At 54.7% G+C, this 20,821-nt stretch overlaps 7 protein-coding genes across 7 annotated transcripts in view; 4 read left to right on the top strand and 3 right to left on the bottom strand.

Moving 5' to 3' along the window:
• Positions 1 to 713: 713 nt before the first annotated feature.
• On the top strand, positions 714 to 2,145 carry PHACADRAFT_178488 (uncharacterized protein; the record flags this gene model as incomplete). The annotated part of the gene is made up of 5 exons (XM_007400937.1): positions 714 to 1,262; positions 1,318 to 1,349; positions 1,415 to 1,621; positions 1,684 to 1,971; positions 2,026 to 2,145. The coding sequence occupies exons 1-5, from the start codon at positions 779 to 781 to the stop codon at positions 2,143 to 2,145; spliced, it is 1,131 nt and encodes a 376-aa protein (XP_007400999.1). The 5' UTR covers positions 714 to 778.
• A 3,893-nt stretch (positions 2,146 to 6,038) lies between these two features.
• On the bottom strand, positions 6,039 to 6,981 carry PHACADRAFT_264195 (uncharacterized protein). The gene is made up of 2 exons (XM_007400936.1): positions 6,766 to 6,981; positions 6,039 to 6,696 (listed from the first exon to the last, which is right to left on the bottom strand). The coding sequence occupies exons 1-2, from the start codon at positions 6,964 to 6,966 to the stop codon at positions 6,142 to 6,144; spliced, it is 756 nt and encodes a 251-aa protein (XP_007400998.1). The 5' UTR covers positions 6,967 to 6,981; the 3' UTR covers positions 6,039 to 6,141.
• A 472-nt stretch (positions 6,982 to 7,453) lies between these two features.
• Positions 7,454 to 9,104, bottom strand: PHACADRAFT_264193 (uncharacterized protein). Its single transcript, XM_007400935.1, has 7 exons — positions 9,045 to 9,104; positions 8,842 to 8,988; positions 8,752 to 8,787; positions 8,624 to 8,701; positions 8,537 to 8,568; positions 8,401 to 8,481; positions 7,454 to 8,341 (listed from the first exon to the last, which is right to left on the bottom strand). Exons 1-7 carry the CDS (start codon positions 9,090 to 9,092, stop codon positions 7,567 to 7,569), a joined length of 1,197 nt encoding a protein of 398 aa, XP_007400997.1. The 5' UTR covers positions 9,093 to 9,104; the 3' UTR covers positions 7,454 to 7,566.
• A 422-nt stretch (positions 9,105 to 9,526) lies between these two features.
• On the top strand, positions 9,527 to 13,283 carry PHACADRAFT_264190 (uncharacterized protein). Its single transcript, XM_007400934.1, has 22 exons — positions 9,527 to 9,585; positions 9,661 to 9,849; positions 9,903 to 9,980; positions 10,038 to 10,069; positions 10,120 to 10,201; positions 10,263 to 10,307; positions 10,365 to 10,514; positions 10,574 to 10,603; positions 10,660 to 10,737; positions 10,795 to 10,826; positions 10,888 to 11,104; positions 11,160 to 11,210; positions 11,263 to 11,403; positions 11,453 to 11,482; positions 11,536 to 11,613; positions 11,667 to 11,801; positions 11,853 to 11,887; positions 11,946 to 12,075; positions 12,126 to 12,184; positions 12,244 to 12,334; positions 12,391 to 12,413; positions 12,463 to 13,283. Exons 1-22 carry the CDS (start codon positions 9,538 to 9,540, stop codon positions 13,256 to 13,258), a joined length of 2,550 nt encoding a protein of 849 aa, XP_007400996.1. The 5' UTR covers positions 9,527 to 9,537; the 3' UTR covers positions 13,259 to 13,283.
• Positions 13,284 to 14,752: 1,469 nt separating this feature from the next.
• PHACADRAFT_130205 (uncharacterized protein) lies at positions 14,753 to 15,743 on the top strand. The gene is made up of 4 exons (XM_007400933.1): positions 14,753 to 14,836; positions 14,890 to 15,243; positions 15,299 to 15,496; positions 15,564 to 15,743. The coding sequence occupies exons 1-4, from the start codon at positions 14,804 to 14,806 to the stop codon at positions 15,711 to 15,713; spliced, it is 735 nt and encodes a 244-aa protein (XP_007400995.1). The 5' UTR covers positions 14,753 to 14,803; the 3' UTR covers positions 15,714 to 15,743.
• Positions 15,744 to 17,098: 1,355 nt separating this feature from the next.
• Positions 17,099 to 18,273, top strand: PHACADRAFT_104105 (uncharacterized protein; the record flags this gene model as incomplete). The annotated part of the gene is made up of 8 exons (XM_007400932.1): positions 17,099 to 17,167; positions 17,217 to 17,260; positions 17,315 to 17,386; positions 17,606 to 17,652; positions 17,770 to 17,834; positions 17,883 to 17,983; positions 18,037 to 18,153; positions 18,219 to 18,273. Coding segments are annotated over 8 exons (570 nt in total), but the record flags the coding sequence as incomplete, so codon positions are not given.
• Positions 18,274 to 18,565: 292 nt separating this feature from the next.
• PHACADRAFT_130199 (uncharacterized protein) overlaps positions 18,566 to 20,821 on the bottom strand; it is a 5,082-nt gene continuing 2,826 nt past the window's right edge. Inside the window, exons 10-11 of the mRNA XM_007400931.1 lie at positions 19,562 to 19,827; positions 18,566 to 19,507 (exon numbers count right to left, since the gene is read on the bottom strand). Of these exons, the coding sequence (XP_007400993.1) occupies positions 19,184 to 19,507; positions 19,562 to 19,827 (590 nt within the window). The 3' untranslated portion in view covers positions 18,566 to 19,183. The remainder of the gene's footprint in view (positions 19,508 to 19,561; positions 19,828 to 20,821) is intronic.

The following is a 20,821-nucleotide window of genomic DNA, read 5'->3' as shown; positions in this document are numbered from 1 at the left end:
GAGACCGCTTAGCGTCAGCCGGCTTTGCGGACACCCTTAGTGATTTCGAATCATACATTTCCGAGAAGACCCGGACTGCCGCGAGACCAAAGAAACCAGAGCTGTGTAAAATGCGTTGTTCGTGTCTTGAACCCCCGCCCTGGCGCACCTGAGAACCTTGGAGGCCCTAGTCATCTTGGATGCGAGCGATAGTTGAGAACGCGGGACGGCTTAACCGTGGTGGGAGATTGAGCTCGTGATATGTCTCGGCTCCGGCCGCACGCCACGTGGTCGCCACAAAGCCCGCGTCTATCACCGAGTTCGGGCCCTTGGCCGAACTTCAACATACAGAAACATACAAATCCTATGCGCCAGTCACGAGCCGTGCTAAAACATCTAATATTTCCAGATCATTCAAATTGTGCGTGGACAGATCTACATAGGGATGGGTGTCACCAGACTGACCTGCACGCAGCTCGGTCGGCGCTGGGGACAGCTGCTGAGTCAGGATGAGCCCTCGAGACATGACATGCACCAGGGTTCCCAAATAAGCAAACAGAGTCCAGCCTATCATAATTGACACTGGTTCTAAGAGTTCGGCCAACTTCACCGTCTCGCTTGCTCGAAGCGGCTGGGGCGTGGAGATTTAACACAATCATGCTGAGTAAAGCGCGCGTGTCATTTCTCATTACGCAGGCTGGCATGCTTATGCATGTAGACAACCTACACGTATAAAGACACGAATGAAAAGAGGCCCAAATACACGCAGATCCAGACGGCCAAGGCTCCCAGCGGCATCATGTCCAAGAAAACCGACGAGCGCAAGAAAAACGTCGTCGTCGTCGGCGGAGGCTTCGCCGGCATCGACGCCGCCAAAGGCCTCGCGAAGCAGCTCGACCACGCGCAGTACAACCTCGTACTTCTCAGCGCGCGGCCGTACTTCGTGAACATCGTCGCCGCGCTGCGGACCGTCGTCTCCTCCGCCGGGCAGCTGGAGGAGAAGGTGCTCGTGCCCTACGACCGGCTCCAGAACGTGGCCTTCGTCCAGGGCCGGCTCGTGGAGATCGCGGAGACCGCGCCCGGCAAGGGCGGCGTGCTCGTCCTCGCAGACGGCGACCGCCTCGAGTACGCCGCTCTCGTCCTCGCGACGGGCTCGACGTGGCCGTCTCTCATCGACTTTGGCGACGCGGACGAGGAGGTGCGCGAGAAGATCGGGGTGTGGCGCCGGACGTTTGCCCAGGCGAAGAACGTCGTCATCGCAGGTGGTGGCTCGGTCGGTATCGGTAAGCTGCCCCACCTCTTCGATCGTGAGACACACACCACTGACGGCACGCCCAGAACTCGCAGGCGAGATCCTCGACGCGTACCCGGTGAGCACGGCCGCCCTGACATGTTCCACCCCGCCGCTGCTGACAACTTCGTGGCTCCCGCACAGAACACGAAGGTCACCATCGTCCACAGCGGCACGCGCCTGCTGAACGACGCCTACCCGGACAAGTTCCGGGACCGCATGGAGCAGACGGTCCGCGCGCGCGGGGTCGCGCTCGTCGCCGAGGACTACGTCGATGTCTTCCCCGAGCCGCTCGCGACCACCGACGTCGTCACGCGCGCAGGCAAGATAATCAGGGGCGCCGACCTCGTGGTGCGCGTCCCCTGCCCCTCTCAGAACCCCGCCACCCACGCTGACTTGCTGCACGCACACAGATCCCCGCGTTCGGCGCGCGCCCGAACACAGGCGTCGTCGCGACGCTCGGCGGCGGCGTGCTCACGGCGTCCGGCCACGTCCGTGTCGCGCCGACGCTCGAGGTGCGCGGGCACCCGGGCGTGTACGCCGCAGGCGATATCGTCGAGTGGCGTGAGCAGAAGCAGGCGGGCAAGGCCAGCGCGCACGCCGCCGTCGTCGTGCCGAACGTCGTGAGTTTCCTCCGGGACCAGCCCCAGGCGAAGGTGTACGAGGGCTCGAGGGAGATGATCGTCATCCCCGTCGGAAGGGTGAGTTTGAATGTTGTGCTTGTGGGTGGATGGTGCTGAGGTGTGGGTTACTAGGCGTATGGGGCCGGGTACTTTGATGTGCTCTGGGGTATCGTTGTGGGCAATTGGCTCACTAGCGTGCTGAAGGGGAAGGATCTTATCGTTGGCATGATACGGGGAAGGCTCAATTATTAATCGTCGTCGTCGCGTTTCCATCTGTTCTGCGTCTCTCTTGCTTCTTCACATCGTTGTGGGCCTGTTTCGCATGTTTACATCCCGTATTTGCTCTCAATAATTGCTATCACTGTAGAGTCTTCAGAATATTCCACTCAACGTTGACGCAGCTCTTCCCGCCCATGGACTTGAAGTCTCCGAAAGAGCGGAAAATCTCGTACACCGGATCGACGAGTTGAAGATGCTCAGCTATATCAAGAGCGGCCAAGAGTGTACACGGAAATTGAGGGCGCTGGTATAATCGCTCGATAACCCCGGCTGTCAGATGGATATATTAAAGGCAATTCTTACGGCATGAAGGAAGCGGCAGGGAATCCAACGCCCGACTGTGGCGCAATCAACGTGCCAGCCGATCGGCTGAGGTCTAGTCTAGCGTCTCACCTTCACCTAACACCTGCTAGCGGTTAAATACAAGCAAGATCAGCTCCCAGCGCGGTTGACGAGTGCCCCTTCCACCACCCTCGTCTGCTGCCCGAGCAGTATGGGGCGCTCCCTACCCGGGTGGTACTCAGTCTCTATGTATGCGGGATCAGCAATATAAGCCTACCTGTGTGGGACTGTCTACCAGCGACCAGAATGGTGACGATGATGCCGTAGTGGATTTCGACATCCAGTCGTCAATTCCACGCGACGCGCCTGAGCCACTCCTAACAAAGGCCAGCCTATATGCATGATCTAACTGCAAAATGCACACACGCAATTACTTCTACAGATGAACCCTCGCGAGCAGGACCAATATCCGAACAAGCTGTAAAATCTAAAGCGTTGCAAAGCCAAGTGAATGCACAGTCTACTAATAGCTCTAATAACGAACTGGTGAAACTTACCCTCGTCCAAGACTAGCAACGTACGATGCCAGTGCTGGCATAAACGAGAGTTAGGCTAGTTTAATTTATTCATCGTCACCTTGTCTTAAGGGTTTGGTCGAGCTGCAAGATACGCAGAGAAGACAACGGCGGAGGTACGAGGGGCGATACGCGCGCTTAATACATTGATGCGAGAGTCTCGGCATATCGGCATATCCCTACAGAAGAACGAACATGACCTGGTCAACCTACCTCGCGACGACCTGGCAATCTCGACACGGTCAGTTTCGCAGAGTCGGATATTGAACGTTATCCGGCTATTATTTTGTGGATCTCGCACACACTTTATGGATATAGTGAAAACTCGATTTTATTGCGCTTCACCAGCGGGGCGTGCGCCTGAAGCATGACATCAAAGCCCACATTCTCTCTAGCTGCGTGTCAACCAGAGGTTCGTAGGCAGGCGGCGGCAGAACCACAATATGCTGCGCCGATGCGGGGGGTTGCAGCTCAGAGTATTCGCTCAATCGAGACCTGGGCAGTCCGCGACTCGGAGAAGCGGAGACCGACGGCGCGAGGATTTCCCTGGTGTTCAGATCTTCGAAAGGCGTTGCTGCTGCGTGACGCTGACTATGATACTCGTATGCCTCTCGTGTCTCGGTCCGCCCTGCGGCTTGAATCTCCACGTCTTGAGCATGGTGCGAGGTCCTGGACATTTCGGTGAACGTTCCGAAAGTGCACGGAAAGACAACAGAATGAGTGATGTGGTATGAATGTTTTGTGTTGCGCCTCTTGCAGGCGCGGTGCTTTAGTAGGGCCCAGGAAGACAGAGATCAAACTCTAAGCTCGCCTGTCCCAGAACATAAGGCCCTGCGGTCCAGCATACTTGGGAGAGTCATGCGCAGGCCGCGAGCTATCTGCGCAAACCTCGACATCACAGCTGATGGCTGGGACAGCAACCTGTTATCCGGTTCGAAGGTTCGGAAAACGTCGGGATGCAGAAACTTCGTACAGCCTAACTTCGCTTCCGGCAAGGTGTTGCCAGAAAATCCATGCCCGACAAAACAGCATCATGGAGAGTCATTGAAGACTGTGAGAACATTAGCTCCGCGAAACTATGCGCAATGCGAGCTGGTAGTGACGCATAGGAAAGCAATGCTCAGTTGGAGCAAACATGCTGTGCACTTTACGGATAGACCAAGTCAGAATGGACGCATGGCTGTGTACTGGTGGTCCTTGCTTACCACTAATAACATGCCAGGATGACGTTATCGCACAATGAAGGTAGGCGTAGTGAGAAGCGGTGTCAGGTTATGGTCGACGTCCGCGGACCGCCTTGATCTCAACCAAGTGAACGTGCACTAAGAAATATTGTGATTGGTCAGTCGCGTGAGCGTGCGTCGTCATGGTGCCTGCACCATCGAAGGCGATGTAAATGTGAGAGATAACACACTGTGCATGCTTGAAGCTCCAAGGACCAAAGCACACTTATCAGCAAAGCTTCCCAAACTGTCCAAACATGCTCTTCCACAAGGCAAGCGACCCGGACGCAGCATGTACCTGGTTTAGATAAATCACTATCCGCGGATTAAAGCAAGCAGGACAATCCCTCTAGTAGCGCAGTGGCATCATAGCGGTTCAGTTCCGGGAGACCAGTGGTGGTGAGCGCAAAATCGGCCAAAAACCTATTTGAACATGACCCCGAGTTTCTCCGGTTTCCACCTGAAAAAAAGGAAAACTCAGTTTTGCACCAGCTTTACCGTGTTTTAGACCCTCTTTGGCTGGTTTCGCACCAGTTTCTTCTCAATTTGCGTCGGCGTAGAATGGAGAAAAATAACGGGCCTTATCTAGCCACTTTTGTCTAGGTTTTCTGGAGAAAAAAACAGCGCTTACCATCGCCGGACACCATGTCTCTGGTCGGGACCCCGACAACTGCGTTGGGCGCCTGACACCCTGCCCGGTAGTCATCTTCTCATCTCCCATCACCACCTGCACGAACTTGCACGGACCTGCACGGACCTGCATTTCTGGCATGACAGAGAATCGCGCTCATCAGAGGGAAGCACGACGGACTCTCAGGCCTCAGGCGCGGGCGTGCAGCTGTAGGGCCCAAATGGCGCCCTAGGCGCAAGCAGGCGTCGCTCCCGGACATGCAGACTGCGACGGCAGCTCTTCCAAAACTTCTAGGGTGGGTATTTCTGCTGTACAGGTGTGTGCTGGTAGACTTGGACACATCAGACCGCTCGTCGTTTTTGCTAGAGCCTCGGGCGAGCGGTGCGTGACGCAACTTGCCCCTTCAAGCCTCAGAGCTTGCTCTCGCTCACGCATGGCCTAGCTTGAATGCGGACCTGCGAGCCTTAACCCTTCGCAAGCAGTCCTAGGAGACATTCGAGGCTGTCATGGCTAGAGTTGGGGAAGTTCGATTTTAGTGAGTTCCCAAAAGTTTTGTGCAGCTTGTGCATCTCTGATGTGGCTTCGTCGTGGCATGGTTCATCGCCAAAGATACGCTTCAGGCAAACGATCGTTCTAAACTGATATATCGTGCTTTCGAATACAATGTTGCGTGTGTGCGGCTTCTACCGGAAGTACAGCCGCTGATGTTCTGCAGACTTCTGTGAGGATCAGCTCGTCCCAAAGGACTGCTTCAGAGCGTGCGGTTATAAACTGTTGTCTCCATATCTTGGATGCCCAGTTTGCTGATAGAATTTGCGATAGACAATCAAGAGAGAAGATGGAGGCCGCGCGATGTTGAATGTTGGATCCATGTTTCGAGCTCGTGTTTCACCGGCGCCTTGTGCGCATGTTGTTTACTTGTATTTACTTTATACTGCACTCACGTTCGTACCTGAAACACTTGTAGTGTAGATAAATACTCGCCGAACAGACCGCGAACGCTTGCACGTTTGCCCCCTCTCGACGATGTAGCCCACGACGACGGCCCACATTCTCAACACACGAGCAATTTTCTCGTTGCTTTTGCATAAGCTTTCTAATCAACCTACTGCCAGCTCACTACGCCTTTGTATCACTCGTCCTGATGATAATCATGCCATATAGCATTGCTGTGTCGTCATGCACTACTACTACCACACATATTACTTTGTGCACCTCGCCCAAATTGGCATGGTGTCCCCAGTGCTCGCTACCGCTATTAGTAGATGAAAGGCAGCAGTCTGTAAGGGGTCCTCCTCGCGTACGCATTCCATTCCTCTCCGAACTCTCTTCTCATGACCGCGTCCTCCTTATTCACGCGCGAGACGAGCATGGCAGGGACCGAGAGCGTCCACGCCGCCCACAGACCGGTGACGACCTTGCCCACGAGCGTGTCCCACCCGACGCACTCGCGATACCAGGCGCCGGGGCTGAGGTAGCACAGGACGACGCCGACGCCGATCATCACGCTGCCGACGTAGCTCGGGTGGCGCACGGCGGCGTACGGCCCGTGCGTGATGAGGACGTGCCCCTTCTTGACGGTGAGCTCCCAGGTGAAGAACCGGCCGAGCGTGCGGTAGCACCACAGGCGGATCGCGGCGCCTCCGCACATGAGCGCGCAGCCGGCGAGCCAGAGCGGCGTGATGCGCACGGAGCCCGGCGCGTACGACGCTTTGGGCACGAAGAGCGAGAGCGCGGCGGGCGAGATGGACGAGGGGAAGTGTTCGGCGAGGACGACTGTGGACTCGCCGAGGGCGCACAGCCAGTATGTCGCCTAGAGTGATGTCCGATGCATCAGACGGCCGGATCTAGGCGTAAAATCAACGTAGGGCAAAGGCCTGACCTTGTACATGTACGCAGCGATTTGGACGCTCCCTACGGTGCTCAGAGTTTCTCTCTTTCCCTCGTACTTGGCCAGCTCCTCCGATGCGGGAGGCGGGTTTGGCGGCGTCTGTGCCCGAGTGGTGATGGCTACGCAGGACAGCACCAAGGGTACCTTGAGCAGCGGCGAGCTCAGGACCTCGGATGCCGGAAACCAGATCATGCTGGGAGGATTGTGTTGGTAGAAGACAACAAAGGAGGGCACACGATGTCGATGAGCAGGAAAGCACAAAAATGGCAGCGGCTAGTCGCTGCATCAAACCTAAAATGCTCCCAGCATTCTCGGGCAACTCGGGCCGTGCGAAACTGCACGAATGAAGCCGTATGAAATAATGAGTTAGCTTGAGTCTGCGCATATGTTAATTTGAAGTACATACTGGCAGATTATGTCCTAATCATACGGTGCTGTATATAGGGTAAACTCGGAGAAGATAATCTTGAAACGCGGCGTCGCGTGAGCGGTGGCCGGCGTCCATTCCACGTGGAACACAGCCTGGTGGCGCTTGATGGCAACATCGGGCTTTATGCCCGCTTTGATCCGCTTGAAAGCCCGACAATTTCAGGTTTTCGCTACGACATTGTAAAGGGGGCTAAGGAAATATCTGTTATCGCTCTCTCAGCTGCAGACCACTTCGCTTCGGCTTCGACTCCGTCGTCTCCTGAATTCGCAGAGAAAACGAACTTTTGCGCTTGAAGACGGTGGTTTCAAGGCAAATACTCTACAACTCTCATACCACTTTGAAGTTAAAAAGAACAAAATTTTCTAGGTCTGGTTGAGCACCTCGCTCAAATCCAAGACTCTCTCGTATGGCTTCTCTGCCGTCCCAATCTGTAGTGTCGCCCGATGCTTCAGTCCCAACCCTACTTGATCCCCACTAACCAGAACGGCCTTTGCCCAAAACTTCATCCACACCGTGCTGCTCGTAGGAAGCGTGATGTACATGCTGTAATGCGCGTCTAAGCCGAGACGGTTCGAGGACGTCTTCCCCTCGGTGATGTTCCAAACGGCTGTAGGACTGTGCAGGCCCTGACCGCGGATTACGGTGGCTGTTACCGAGGCGTCGCTCCTGCGGTCCTCATCCAAGGAAGACACGAAGCTGGAGCCATCGTCGAGGACTGCCTGCTCAGAGGAGATCTCGTCCACTTGGGGCGCCAGCAGCGGCCGGGAGGCCGCGTCGTCAGAGTCGGTGGGGAAGAGGTCCTTGATCGCGAGAGGTGTGTGCTTGCCGCCCTCTGAATCCTGTCCAAACGTAACTGAGAACAGGACAGACTCGAAACGTGCTTTCTTGACGGGGTCAGGCATGAAGTCGAGGTTGAAGTAGACCCGCCCCGGGTCCTCGTGCGGCGCGTTCCAGAGTATGATGTCGAAGTATGAGGCCTCGTCGTTTGCTCGGCCAATGAGGATCCCGCGGTCCTGGTCAGTTGGCCGAAACACGCAGTTGGGCTCCAAGTCGGAGAACGCTTTCTTGTTCTTGTGGAAAAGTATGGCACGCTTCCGCCTGTCCTCAAACTTCCCTTCGCACACGGGACGAGCACCGCTAGGTGTAGCAATAATGGTAAGCGACTAATTGTTCGTCAGCGTACAATAAGTGCTAACCTCGCAGTGCGATTTAGGCAGCACGCCCCATTCGACGAGCATTGGTGCGTTTCTTCCTTCTCGCCTGCCCGCTCCAAAGGGCTGTATTGAATGCATCTGGTAAGCGGTCCGCTAAGGGAAGTTGAGCCTCACTTACCCTCTTCCAGAAAATGCGCCACGCAAGCAGTCCTGCAATGGTGGTGAGACCACCTCGACTAGAACTCGAGTTTTGTGGCCGACTCACAAAGAAGGCGTCCCGTTCCATATACCCGCACTCTTCGCGGATCTTCTGCCCGTTCTCATACAGGTGTGTTTGAGGCACCTACATGGCGGGCTCAGTCTGCAAAACTGTGCGAAGATTCGGCAACGTACCGACGACTTGGGTTTGCGCCACTGCTCGTCTGTTTCCTGCTGACGCGGTCACCTATCTGGCTTCCCCCTCCGGCTCGAAAGGGCACTCACCGTATGCTTGTCCAGCACGACGACCCGGAAGGCGACGTCCGCAAACTCGGCCGTCTGCGCGGCCTCCTCGAAGGCCGGCTTGAGCTTGGTGCACCACGGGCACCACGACATCGTGTAGAGGACCGCGGCCCGCGCCTCGCTCGAGACCTGGCATTCGGTGAGTCCTGCACGCTTCTCTTTGCCTGTGCGCCCATGAGCATTACCGTGGCCTCGAGCTCGCCCACGCTCTCGATCGTCTTCACTCCGGGCATGCTCATCCGGCTAAGAAGTGGGTTGGTGGTCTGGTCGGCGAGCAGAGAATCGGGAGTGAGCTGTGCTTCTCGAGACAGCTGGGGGGAGGCGGTCCTTTTGCCCTTTGGCGTCCGTGCTGTGCCTGCGCCCGGCCGCGTTCTCGTGTTGCCAAGAGGCACAGGTACGGCCGCCAATCTTCCCCCTATCGCCCCCAGGCGCCACGCGATTCAATGGGTCGCCATCACAATGTGCCGGCGTCTATCAGTAACGATCAGGCAATGCGGCGACGACACGCCAGGATGCAGTGATGTGCGCCGTCTGGGCTGTGGGAGCGTCGTCTGGGCTGCGGGGGGACGGGAGCGAGATCGCTGGCGGAGGCGCGCGACTACACGCAAGCCCAGGCAAGGTATATACGGCCGTCCCGCTCGGCCCCGTGCTCCTCACCTACTACTGTGCGAGTGCGCCATGTCTCCCGTAACGTCGGTCTCCAAGCAGGAGCACTTCAACAGCCTGGTACGTTCGCTTTGCCGGCTGGCGTCTCTTGCAGAAAGACAAAGTGGCGACTCACCCTCACGGCGCCATTGACAGGTGTCCAGGGATAAACTCACCGTCGTCCGCTACTTTGCGGAGTGGTGCGGGTGGTGCACGGTTTTCGATCCGATTTATAGGCGCATCGCTGCCCGGCGGGAGTTCCAAGACGTGACGTTCTGCAACGTCGATTGCACGGAGAGTACCAACGAGCTCGAGCACCTGCAGGAACGCGGAAAGGCAGATGGGGTAGGACTCGGGGTTTGCTCACACAGGGTCATGACTGACGGCTCTCCTTTCAGTTCCCGCATGTTGCCGTTTTTCGTGGGGGAAAGCTTTTTGGGAAGAAAAGTGGCTCTTCCGAGTATGGTGCCTTCAGGGTGAATGTGTTTCTTTGCATCACATTTCGCGCTGTTCGCTTACTCTGGTTCAACTAGGAATGGCTTACCGACTGTGTGATGTCCAATGCGTGAGTCATGGTGGCGAAGCGTACGAGAGAAATCATGACACCTGCTCTAGCGTCTCTCGTTCTCCCGGCGGAAAGAGTTCTCACTCCAAAGAAACTATGCACAAGTTGCACGAGATGGAAACCGGTGGAAAAGTGTGTTTTCTATGTCATTGCTATCTCCAGCCAGAGCATGGCTTATATACGACTTTTGTAGCCGTTCATTCAGACCGTCAGCTCCTTTGAAGAAATCAATTCACTGGTATATTTTCCGAAATGTTTTCTCCACGATGAATACCTTGCTAATTGACATTGCTAGGCTTCGGAGTCCAAGCATATCCTCGTGGCGTTCTACAGGAAGAGCAAGCCAGTGGTGTCTGATACATTGTGGACAGGCTGGGAGCAGGCGGTGTCGAAACCCGAGACCGAGCATATCCGTATGGTGACCTTTGACTGCGACGAAAACGAGGTCAGTCCTGCGAGCTTTCTGTCTGTTATTTAGACACCAGTTGAACATCACGTCTATAGGACCTGACCGACACCTTTTTTCTAACCTACGTAAGTAGTTGCGCCCACGCTCGTCATCGCAATACTGAACGAGCTGCTGCATGCAGCAATCCCGTTGCTGGTTCTACCGGAATGGCGTGATTTTCTCGGAGTGGAAGAGCGCAGGGAGCAGGCTTTCATGTGACGTACGTGCCAATTTTCTCGCTGACGGGTTATCTGCCTCTAACGACTGAATCACATAGGTATGGCTTCGGGACTGTCTGGCGGCAAGTGTGTACGTCGTTTCCAAGCTATGATTAAAGATGTACTACTAATGCATGGGCATATGCGCTCAGGATGGCAGACTCGGCGTCTGCCTCTGATGATAGCGTGTCGAAGGAGAAGGGACAAGATGAAGACGAACAAGGTCCAAAGGAATTGGTGAAAATAGATGACCAAGCCGAGACCGATGCAGCTGAGGGGTCGGAAAACCAGGACATCCAAGCCCAGGATCCATCGAGCGAGGATCAAGAAGAACAGCAAAGCGAAAGTAAAGAAGAATCTGAAGAGGAGGTACAGCTTCAGTAGTGTCAAATCCAAGCTGTCATCCTCTGAGCAGTAACCATAGGAAAAGACAAACGTCACTTACGTCAATAGCGAGGACCAGTGGCAGGAAATAGTGCGTTGTGCAGCCTCACTTATGAAATACCTGACCATTAAGTGTTTCATAGCTTTCGGAACACGATCAAGTAGTGGTCACTTTTTACGACTACTGCCAACCTTATTCACTAGCCGAACTGATCGTCTTCGAGAGTGTCGCGGGATCGTCGGCGTTCGAATCTATCGCCTTTTGTGCAATAGAATGCAACGAGGTGAGATCATATCCTGTGAATCTAGTTCCTGGGTTCATTTGTATTTCAGGACATCACAGAGACACTACAGTACAGGGCGGTAAGATGACTACGCTCCGCTTTGCGTGCGCTCCAAACTGATGCAATACGAAGTGTCCCGACATTAGGATGTTCCGGGACAAAACACAAGTTGCACAGGTCGGCCGCGCCTTTTCACGGCCCGATCTAGAGGTGAGGGACTGATGTTGTCAATGTACGAGACGTGTCTCATGTGGTCGTGGCAGGCATGGTTGGCAGCGCCTCTGAACGCGCCAAGTGCCAAGCCAGAGCCAAAGGAGATAGCACAAACAGAGGCTGAAGCACTAACACCTTTGGAGCCCGCTGAGACACGAGATGCTGACATTGAAGTTCGATCTTCCGTAAGCAATCGCTCGTCCTTGCGTATTCCGTAAGCTGACCTCAATTACAAGGCGACCGGCTCAGCGATAGCGGTAGCGGATACAGGGTGAGTAATCCGGTAGTATCGGTCCCCGGAAGATTGCTGATTACCTGTTCACGCGCAGAGATGCCGTTGTCCGACAATTGGCTGCAGTAACCTTCTCTCAGACGCGAGAAACCAGCACGGCTACCGGCACGACATCGACCTTCACCGGCGCTCATTTGGACCTTGTATCTCAAAAGACCGCTGAAAGTGTCAGTACCCCTGTTATCCCACAACGCAGCTACGTTTTCATAGCTGATAGGCCGTGCTGGTGCAGGCTACTGCAACGTCAAGGGAGCTGGTGACTTCTCCAAGCGGCACGTAAGTCAACTACCCCTCCCAATAGCAGTTCAGTAAGTGCTGAAAATACCGCCGTTCAGGCTTTCTCCGCGCTCCGTGACCAGCGATGACTCGCTCTTCGACGGAGCATCGCCATCATTCCCAAATGGAAACCATTCGACAGCAAGTTTGGTGAGAAAAGTCCGCGTAAGCAATGACGCCTAGGCTGATTAACAATTCGTTACCAGACATCTGTCTCGACCATCGGCACGTAAGTTATTACCCAGCCTTCTATCCCCTTCGATATTCATGACGTACAGGGACAGACCCCATTCACGTTCTCTGCCCACTTGCACGGGAGAGCACCAGGATCGGCCGAAGCCACTTTTCCGCTGGTTAGGTAAACGGCAGCCGTTCCACGATCCAGAGCCCGGCTGCGTGTTTGTGCCCACAGAGGACGGCGACGGCCTGCAGATCGGGCGCGCGAACGAGGGCGATTCATACTTCAACATCACGCTCTCGCGGTTGCACGGCGACCTCGAGAAAGACAAGGTCACGTTCGGCGTGGGCTTCGGGCCGGACCCGACGATGAAGACGCGGTTCGTCTCCGCCGTCTTCCGTGCGACGTTTGGCTACGATGACGACAACGGGCGGCGGGTGCCACTCAAGATCCGCGACCTGTCGCCCACGGACGCGCACGGGGAGGCGACGGAGGTGCACTGGGGCCGCGGGTCCGAGAACAGCCTGAACATGACGCTCGGTTACTCGTCCGTCTCGGTTGGCGGCGAGAGCAAGCACTCGCGGAACGCCGAATACACACGGAAGACGTCCGCACGCGTGCGCGGGCAGGGCATACACACCCCAACGGCCGAGTGGACGTTCCAAGAGGACGAGGGTGAGGCGGGGCGCCACGGGCTCGACCCGCAGTACCAGATGTCGGTCATGCTCCCGCATGTGGCGACGACGCGTCTAATCTGGATGGAGTTCTGGGGCAAGGCCGTGCTCGCCAGAGGGCGGAGTCTCACTGGGTTAGACGTAACGTTGAAGATTGGCTCGATAGAAGAGCCATACAGACGCAATATGGACCTGAGCACTGGTATCAGTACTCAACATTGAGCCTAATAGTATTCCATTCGGATTTCGAGGAATTTTGCAGCGAGTCACATCCAGGCCGGAAGAAAAATGAATGGGCTGGTCGAGTCGATGTCCGGTGGTGGCCAGGTCGTTGTGCTAACCCCGCATTTGCTCACTGCCGTCATCTTCGCACTTGTCGGCCGCAGGAAGCATTTCAAGTGACATCAATTTGCGGAGAGACCTGGAGTATTCGTCAGCATAGCACACGAACAAAACGAACGCAACGCAAGCGGGCGATCCGATTCCACTAATCTCATCTCGGTCACCTCCTTCACAGAGATGAAATATGTTCCAGGAAGAACAGCATGGCGTTAGGTCGTTGTCGGAAACGCACAAGGCGATCTCCTACCATGCACTGACAGTGACGCCTTTCATGCGAAATGGAAAAACAGCCGCCTCCAAGAAATAGACTGTGACCGATTGTGACAATGGCGTTGAAAGCCGCGCTGCAAAAGGTTTGTACAGGCAGTGGGCGATGCAACTCTCGACCTCAAGAAGACAAATTACGGAGGATGAAAATGATTGATAGGCACGAGGCCCTCAAGACGAGGCACGGTTTCTATTGGCATCACCAAACAGACGTGCCACATCCAGCGCCCAGAGATGAAGCTGTGAACGCTGGGCACGGGATGATAGATTTTCGGTGACCCCAGTAGAATACAGAAATAGCCTTGCAAGAGGCCAGCCGAGTTTGTCCGGGAGTAAGGAACGACGCTGGTTCCGCGCTGCTCCATAACGCCGCTCGAGACCGTTGCGGGTGCCTGCGGATTTCATCTTGCTGGGCATTCGCGGGAGTGTCACAATCGAACAGAGCTGAGATGAACAAGCAGTTTGAACGCACGGGTCGCTCGCAGGAAGAAACCTTGGCAGTGGCAACAATTGGTGATCACGCCATGATGACTGGCGTCGACGTCTTCAGAATTCTATCGCATTCGCAAACACATGTGATCACAGAGCACTGGATGTGAGCCTCTTTCAACTTTGTTTCAGCGCTGGCGATGACTTGGCCGAGGTCTCCGAGTCGGACTTTAGTTGTTTGCACGGGTGAGCTCGGTATACGACCTTACGCGCGAGCGTGAGGCGCTATCGTGCAAAAAGGGTATAATCCTTGGACTTGGGAGCGTGCAGCATCCGCGATCGAAGCTATTGATCCGGCGGCTTTGTGGCACATGAAGCCGGGATCGCGAGAAAAGGGGGGAGAGCCGGCGGCGACGCTTACGCGGCGTGAACAGCGTCACGGCGAGTTCGAGTCCGCATCGGACGGGTGAATAAGATCGGAGATACACTTTACGGCATGGCTAATGGGTAAGGCTGAGCTCTGAGCAAGGGGCCTCGGGCCTTGTTCAAATAAGGATATCATGGCCATACGGGAAGTCTTGGAAAGTCTTGGAAACACTTCATCTCGTTTTTCGGGGCCCGAGGGCTGGGCGACTATATAAATGTGTCAGATGGCTCGGACCCATGTTCTCCAATAACGGTACATACCTCCCGATCATACATACCCGACTGAGACACCTATAGCCAGGGATGAACGTTGTCATCGTCGGTGGTCACGGGAAGGTAAGCAACATCCAGCTTATATCCCATACCGACGTTGCCAAAACACGGTACAGGTTGCGATGCGTCTGGCACGGCTCCTGGTACCACAGGGTGACATCAAGGTAGTCTCCGTCTTCCGCAACGGCTGGCAAGCCCAAGATGTGGCCGCGACTGGAGCGTTGCCTGTGGTCCTTTCGTTGGAGGACGACCCTGTTGAAAAGTTCACGGCCACTTTTCAAGGCAAGGACATTGTCTATTTCTGTGCTGGTGCAGAGGGCAAAGGCGGATTGGAGTGTTACAGGACGGTTGATTATGAGGGTGCGCTGAAGGTGTTCGACGCCATCGAGCTCACCCGCAGCCCCAAACCGCGCCTGATCATGCTATCTGCTATCGACGTCCGAGACACAAATAAGACTCCTGCGCACTACGTGAGTACCGTCCTTCGGACTCATGGAGCGCAGCGCTTACCCGGGAGATGACCAGACCGAGAAGGACATCCAGCATTCGCAGCAGCTCTGGGAGTCGATGGGGCATTACCTGCAAGCTAAGTTCGACGCCGACAAGAACCTGTCGCAGCGCACAGCATTCAAGTGGACGATGCTTCGCCCAGGATGTCTGACGAGCTCCCGCGGTACCGGCCGTGCCTCCGTCGGGAAAGCGCCGCTGGGAACGACAATCTCCGTAAGTGCCCGAGGTGCTACGGCGCGTTTGACAAAGCTGACGCTCGCAATGCCTTTCGCATGCACAGCGCGACGACGTCGCGTTAACACTAGCGTTGCTTGCGGACAGGCCAGATGCTGACGGTATTGGCATTGATTTGAACGGAGGAGATGAAAAAATAGGCGAAGCTCTCAATAGTTTTATCGAAACGGGCGAGAGCGATTTCCACGTTTGCTGAAACTGCCAGTTAAAAAGATCTTTAATTGTTTTTTGACATTGTAGACATTGACCTGCAAGGATACCATGCGGTCTAGATGCTTCTTCCATCGTCGACTCGCGAGAATAGTGGTGAAGTCTCTGTTTCCTGGTGGGACCCCTTGAAAGCCTAAGGCAGATAAATACATGCCAGAGCTGTACCGGAGGATCTTCGACGTCTAACAGCTTCTCCAGAATAGCACTTGCGTAATCTGTGTGTAATCGCCATATTATACCTTCCCTATTGCCTTACCCTCATCGCCGCAGTGTGAGAGTTGGCCGACATGGGGCGGACCTGTCAGTCGCGCTCAGGTGTGTGACAGCAGCCTAAAGCCAAATGTCACTTCTCGTCACATCACGTAATAGACTGGTGCGATGTGACGCGTGACCCGTCGTAGCGTCTTTGGCAGCTCGTCATCATGTGCAGATAGGGACGGGAAAGGCTGGGTCTACGTGCAGTGTTCATCCCTGGGTTGACTAGTTGACTAGTTGACTGTTTGCGTGCCTAACTAACTTTATGTCTCTCTTCTTATCTAGGACTTATTCTGGCGCAGAATTCTGCATACAAGTTTACCCCGGCGATTTGGAGTCATCGCACGGAGGCATGGAAATCCAAGCTTCCAGCTGGTGTGGGCATAATCGCTGTTCCATGCATAATATAAGAACCGTTACGGACATTTGTGGTGTGTGAGCCGAACCCGCTTCGCGGAGCCTCATGACCTTCGGTCGTCCCCGCAAGGCATGGCATCACGACCGCGCTTCACGTCGTCTTGACTTCAGCTGTGCAGCGAAGCTGTCATGTCACACCCTCTTGGATAGATGTAACGTACATCTTTGAATTCTTCATGTGATGTGCTGATAAGTAGTCGTAATTGGTAACTTGCGGGTCCAGGTCGTCCGCGAGGCTCAATAAGAGGCGGAGGATCAGACGAACATGAGCCTTCGTTCGCTAGCTACCCGCCCCAATTTCCGCTAGCGACCCGTACCTCGAACAATGTCTAACAGCACAAATATTCCGGAGAACGGGCTTGACCTTGCCCCCACTCTCGGACCGCTGTACTGGGGTAAGCTGTCCCTGCTCTATACCTAAATAATGGCACTGATGGCCATGTGTAGGCTTCCTTTGCTCGCTCGTGTGAGATTTCTCCAAGGCCAGCCCAATTTCGAAGTTAACCACGACACTTCTTAGTCTGACAGGGATCAATATCCTGCAAGGGTACCTCTACTTTCCGTCGCACGATGCTCTGCATCTCCGGATCACCGTAAGCTTAGCATTATTATCTATCACCTACTCTTACAGACAAATCTCTATATAGGCCTCTATGATGTTGTAAGCTGTCAACAAGATCTAAAACGGATGCGTCTGAAGCCGTGTCCACCAGACTGTTTAATATCACGTCGTCCACTCTGGTTGCTCAGTCCGTCTATTATTACCTGGTAAGTGTTGAATACATTACAGACAGTGGGTGAACTCATCAGCCTGCAGGTCCCACACTTCGGATCGCTGCTTCCTCTGAATAGCATCACTAGGTTAGTTCCGCCTTCACTCAAGATTCCCGCGGATCTCACCTAAATTTCATGTAGCGAATTGTCCGCAGAATGTCTTATCTCGACCCTGATTACATTCATGTCAGTCCTGGGAACTTCACTGAGAAGGTTCAGCTAAACTTAAGCGATCGTAGTTCCCAAGGATACTTTGTTGTTCAGCTGTACAAAGGTGAGCGCAATTAATCATGGCCGCATGTTCGTAGCCCCAGCTCATCTACCCTGAATGCCTCAGTTGCGAAGATCAACAGACGCATGCTCGTGGTACCGGTGCTTGTGGTAAGCACGACTGGTTCATTTTCACCGGCGCTCGTCTCCCAATCTCATCAGGCCCATAATAGGCCATTGGCGCCATATTGGCTTGCGGTATGTCTTCAGTCACCACCGATGGTTGCTAGATCTTAACATAGAGCCCCGCAGTATTTGGTATCGGTGAGAACATTGCATGGTCATGATCGCCTGAGCTTGCGCTGAGACCTGGTGTGGCCTACTAGCGTGTACGACGGTCATGGTTGTCCACAAGCATAACGTGCTTGCGGCGAGGAGCACACCATTTTCCGTGAGCCGATACGCTGCTACTCCGTCCTAGCACTGACGGTATCGTTAGATCTTCTTCGGGCTCGCTAAAGGCTTCGGCGCCCTAACGGACGTTGTCGCCACCGTAGCAATGTGCTTCATGCTCGCGTCGTCGAGGACCGGGATGAGTGGGTGTGTAACGCTCTTTCTCATCATACCAACGCATTGACACAAGTGCACTCCAGTACAAACTCGATCATTGATATGCTGATGCATTACATCATGCATCGCGGCGTGCTCGTCACACTCATTCAAACCCTGCTACTTATCACGTTCCACGCAGCTCCGGACCATCTGTACTGGTACGCCACAATGTTCGGTGTGGCATGCATTGCATATCTGATGGTGCCATAATTTGTCCGAGCAGGCTCGCCTTCCATGTGAACGTCACCAAACTCTACGCGAACACCTTCTGTAAGTAGCCTATACAGTGTATCTGGCCATCGTTGCTTATCATACCCCGGCAGTCTCCATGTAACGATCATTCGTTAAACTTCTTGAACAACCCTGACGAGGAATGCACAGGCTGAACGGCCGCGAGCAGCTTAACCAGCACCGTGCGGTCACGGGCTTCGTCTCTTCCTATTCATACACCCATGGCAGCGCTGAGCGTAAGTCAAGGTCGCAACCCAACGCCTCCCGGTCCCACTCTAGCTCGGAAGTCGGTACGCCTGGCGAGGTCGAGGTGCGTCTGATCGAACTGCCAGCTGGCACTTGACTGATGTGCTGACATATTCGAATGCAGTTGGGCGTGTGCAACACCATAGCAGACGACAAAGTCATCCCTATGCCTACGATCACCAAGACTGTCGTCATCAGAGAGCTGTAGGAGGCTTCGGCAGCTCTAGGAACCGCTGCGAGTTGGTGTTCCCGACATTGCGATGACTTCACCGCCTCTATCTACTAACAATTACCCGCTGGCTAACGAGACAAAGAAGCCTGCTAAGGACTGTATCAGTGCTACTTCCGCATGGATAAAGGGCGAGTGGTTGGTAGTTCATGAAATGTACACACGACTTGTTGGACTCTTATGGCATGCGAATCAAGGGTCAACAGCTGAGTCCTGAAAGGTGCTCGACGTATGTTCCGATGACGAACTCAACGACAGCCTCAGTAGAGAGGAGGATTGGGGTCCAATTTCATAAACGTCGCAAAGTGGCTGCCAATTCCATGCCCATCCGTGTAAAGTGCGAAACTAGTAGAGATTACAGCTATCACAAGAGAAACGTCGCGACAAGATCGACAGAGACACCGCCATGGGAGACAGAGGACAGATCGTTACATCCCAACAGAAGTGTGTAATCCACAAATAAGGATAATCGTGTGCTCTATCTATGTAGATTTTAGTGTCACTTCAGACAGGGTCCTGAATGCCTCCTTGTATGCGTCGAGTAGGGCCTTGACGCGCGTACGCTCAGCAACCAGTGCCTCATCCTCGTTCAGCAAGTCCGAGAACAGGTCCGGCTTGTACAGCGAGGCGACGAGACGGTTTTGCACGTGCTCCGACGTGTGGTTTACGAGGAAGTGCATAATTGCCTTCGGGACTAAATCTTGGATTGTCTGCCGGACGATGTTGAAGTACGACTGGATGAGCGAACGAATAAGGTTCGTCTCCATCTCCTCGCGCATCGTCAGATGTGCGCCACCCTCTGACGTCTAGAATAAGATATCAGCAAATGATGTTGTTGCACAGTCCATTGCAATACGCACCGCCTCGATGTGCTTGCCCAGGCTCTTCATGTCGAACGCAGCGTTACTACCTTGGTTGGCAGCATCTAGGGTCCTCTTGCCCGCCAAAAGGCCCGTCTGCGCTGGCGGCTGACCTCCAGAGACATCACGGCCGATAGGAGTGATCACTGTAGCGCCTTGGGCAGCCACTGCCCGCTCAACGCTAGCACCAGCGAGGGGGCCAGGACCATTCTGACCAAAGAAGTAGTTGAGGAAGGACTCCTTTGCCGCGTTGGAGCCTGCTGGTGCTTGTGGCGGATGTCGGGAGGAGTGGTGGTGGTGAGAAGGTTTGGGAGAACTGGGGTGGCGCATAGGGCCAGCCAAGGACGCTGGTCCGCCAGGTGTAGAACGCGTACGGTCGTGTTGTCCAGAGATAGACCGAGCATCGCTGCCCCGTTTGGAAACGATGCCATTGCCATTGATGGATTGGGCGTCGTCAGATTCTTCATCCTCTTCGGGAAGCATGGAACCGTTCATGGATTCCGTAGATGATGGCTAGGACATGCGTCAGGTAAAAGAGCACATCTTGGCGTTCATGAACTTACTCTTGGAGGCGGCACGTGCTTAGCGGGAGCAGAAGCGTCAGCTTGAGCAGCCATGGCGGAGCCTGTGATGAATGCGGGATGGTTGGTATTGATGTATGCGGTCTGAATGTCGATGAGGCTTTGAGTGTAATCAGTGGTAGGGCCAAGGCGTTCACGAAGGAGCTCAGAGACGACTTCGATGAGCTGCGCGTGCAGCCTTGGGAAGCGTTGCAGCTCCTGCCCAGTGTATCAAAAGGATGCAACAGCCGCATACAGTTCACCACTTACTGCGCTAGTGCAATTATGGCAGATCTTCACCAGCTCCTCGTACACCAGCTCAACGCAACGCAAGCTTGGCGCTTCAAGGAGTTTGATCTGGGGTTTGACGAGTAGGTCAAATGCGATCTCCGGTACGAAAAGACTCGGCCTGGGACCCCGTACGGCAGATCGACGTTCTAGCAGCGTGTCAGCGCCTCCGTGGCCTTAGCCACATTGGCTGTGCCAGCCATTACATGCGACAAAGGCGTGGCTAACCGGTAGTGACGACGTCAGGTTAGGGGCCACACTTCCGAGAAGTGCTGGTTGCAACATGTTTCGCCGTTTCAGCGTCAGCCCCCACTTTCGCCGGGCTGTGCTGCGGCGCAGGTTGGTTACTCCAGGTCTCAGCAGAGCCTCATGTTTGCGTAGATTCAATCACAGAAGTCTGTCGTATGCTCAA

Source organism: Phanerochaete carnosa (genome assembly GCF_000300595.1).
Source record: "Phanerochaete carnosa HHB-10118-sp unplaced genomic scaffold PHACAscaffold_11, whole genome shotgun sequence".
Classification (NCBI taxonomy): Eukaryota; Fungi; Basidiomycota; class Agaricomycetes; order Polyporales; family Phanerochaetaceae; genus Phanerochaete; species Phanerochaete carnosa.
Note: the sequence above shows the minus strand (reverse complement) of the source record. Positions and strands in the feature narration are given on the sequence as shown.

Bases quoted from the DNA above. Each gene is read 5' to 3' on its own strand.
- PHACADRAFT_264195 (XM_007400936.1), bottom strand. From the start codon at position 6,966: ATGATCTGGTTTCCGGCATCCGAGGTCCTGAGCTCGCCGCTGCTCAAG. The intron at 6,697-6,765 runs GTCAGGCCTTTG...ACATCACTCTAG, and splicing joins TCGCTGCGTACATGTACAAG to GCGACATACTGGCTGTGCGC.
- PHACADRAFT_264193 (XM_007400935.1), bottom strand. From the start codon at position 9,092: ATGCCCGGAGTGAAGACGATCGAGAGCGTGGGCGAGCTCGAGGCCACG. The intron at 8,702-8,751 runs GTACGTTGCCGA...CCCGCCATGTAG, and splicing joins GGCGCAAACCCAAGTCGTCG to GTGCCTCAAACACACCTGTA. The intron at 8,342-8,400 runs GTTAGCACTTAT...TGCTACACCTAG, and splicing joins TGCCTAAATCGCACTGCGAG to CGGTGCTCGTCCCGTGTGCG.
- PHACADRAFT_130205 (XM_007400933.1), top strand. From the start codon at position 14,804: ATGAACGTTGTCATCGTCGGTGGTCACGGGAAG. The intron at 14,837-14,889 runs GTAAGCAACATC...AACACGGTACAG, and splicing joins TCGTCGGTGGTCACGGGAAG to GTTGCGATGCGTCTGGCACG. The intron at 15,244-15,298 runs GTGAGTACCGTC...GGAGATGACCAG, and splicing joins ATAAGACTCCTGCGCACTAC to ACCGAGAAGGACATCCAGCA.
- PHACADRAFT_264190 (XM_007400934.1), top strand. From the start codon at position 9,538: ATGTCTCCCGTAACGTCGGTCTCCAAGCAGGAGCACTTCAACAGCCTG. The intron at 10,308-10,364 runs GTATATTTTCCG...TGACATTGCTAG, and splicing joins TTGAAGAAATCAATTCACTG to GCTTCGGAGTCCAAGCATAT. The intron at 10,515-10,573 runs GTCAGTCCTGCG...TCACGTCTATAG, and splicing joins TTGACTGCGACGAAAACGAG to GACCTGACCGACACCTTTTT.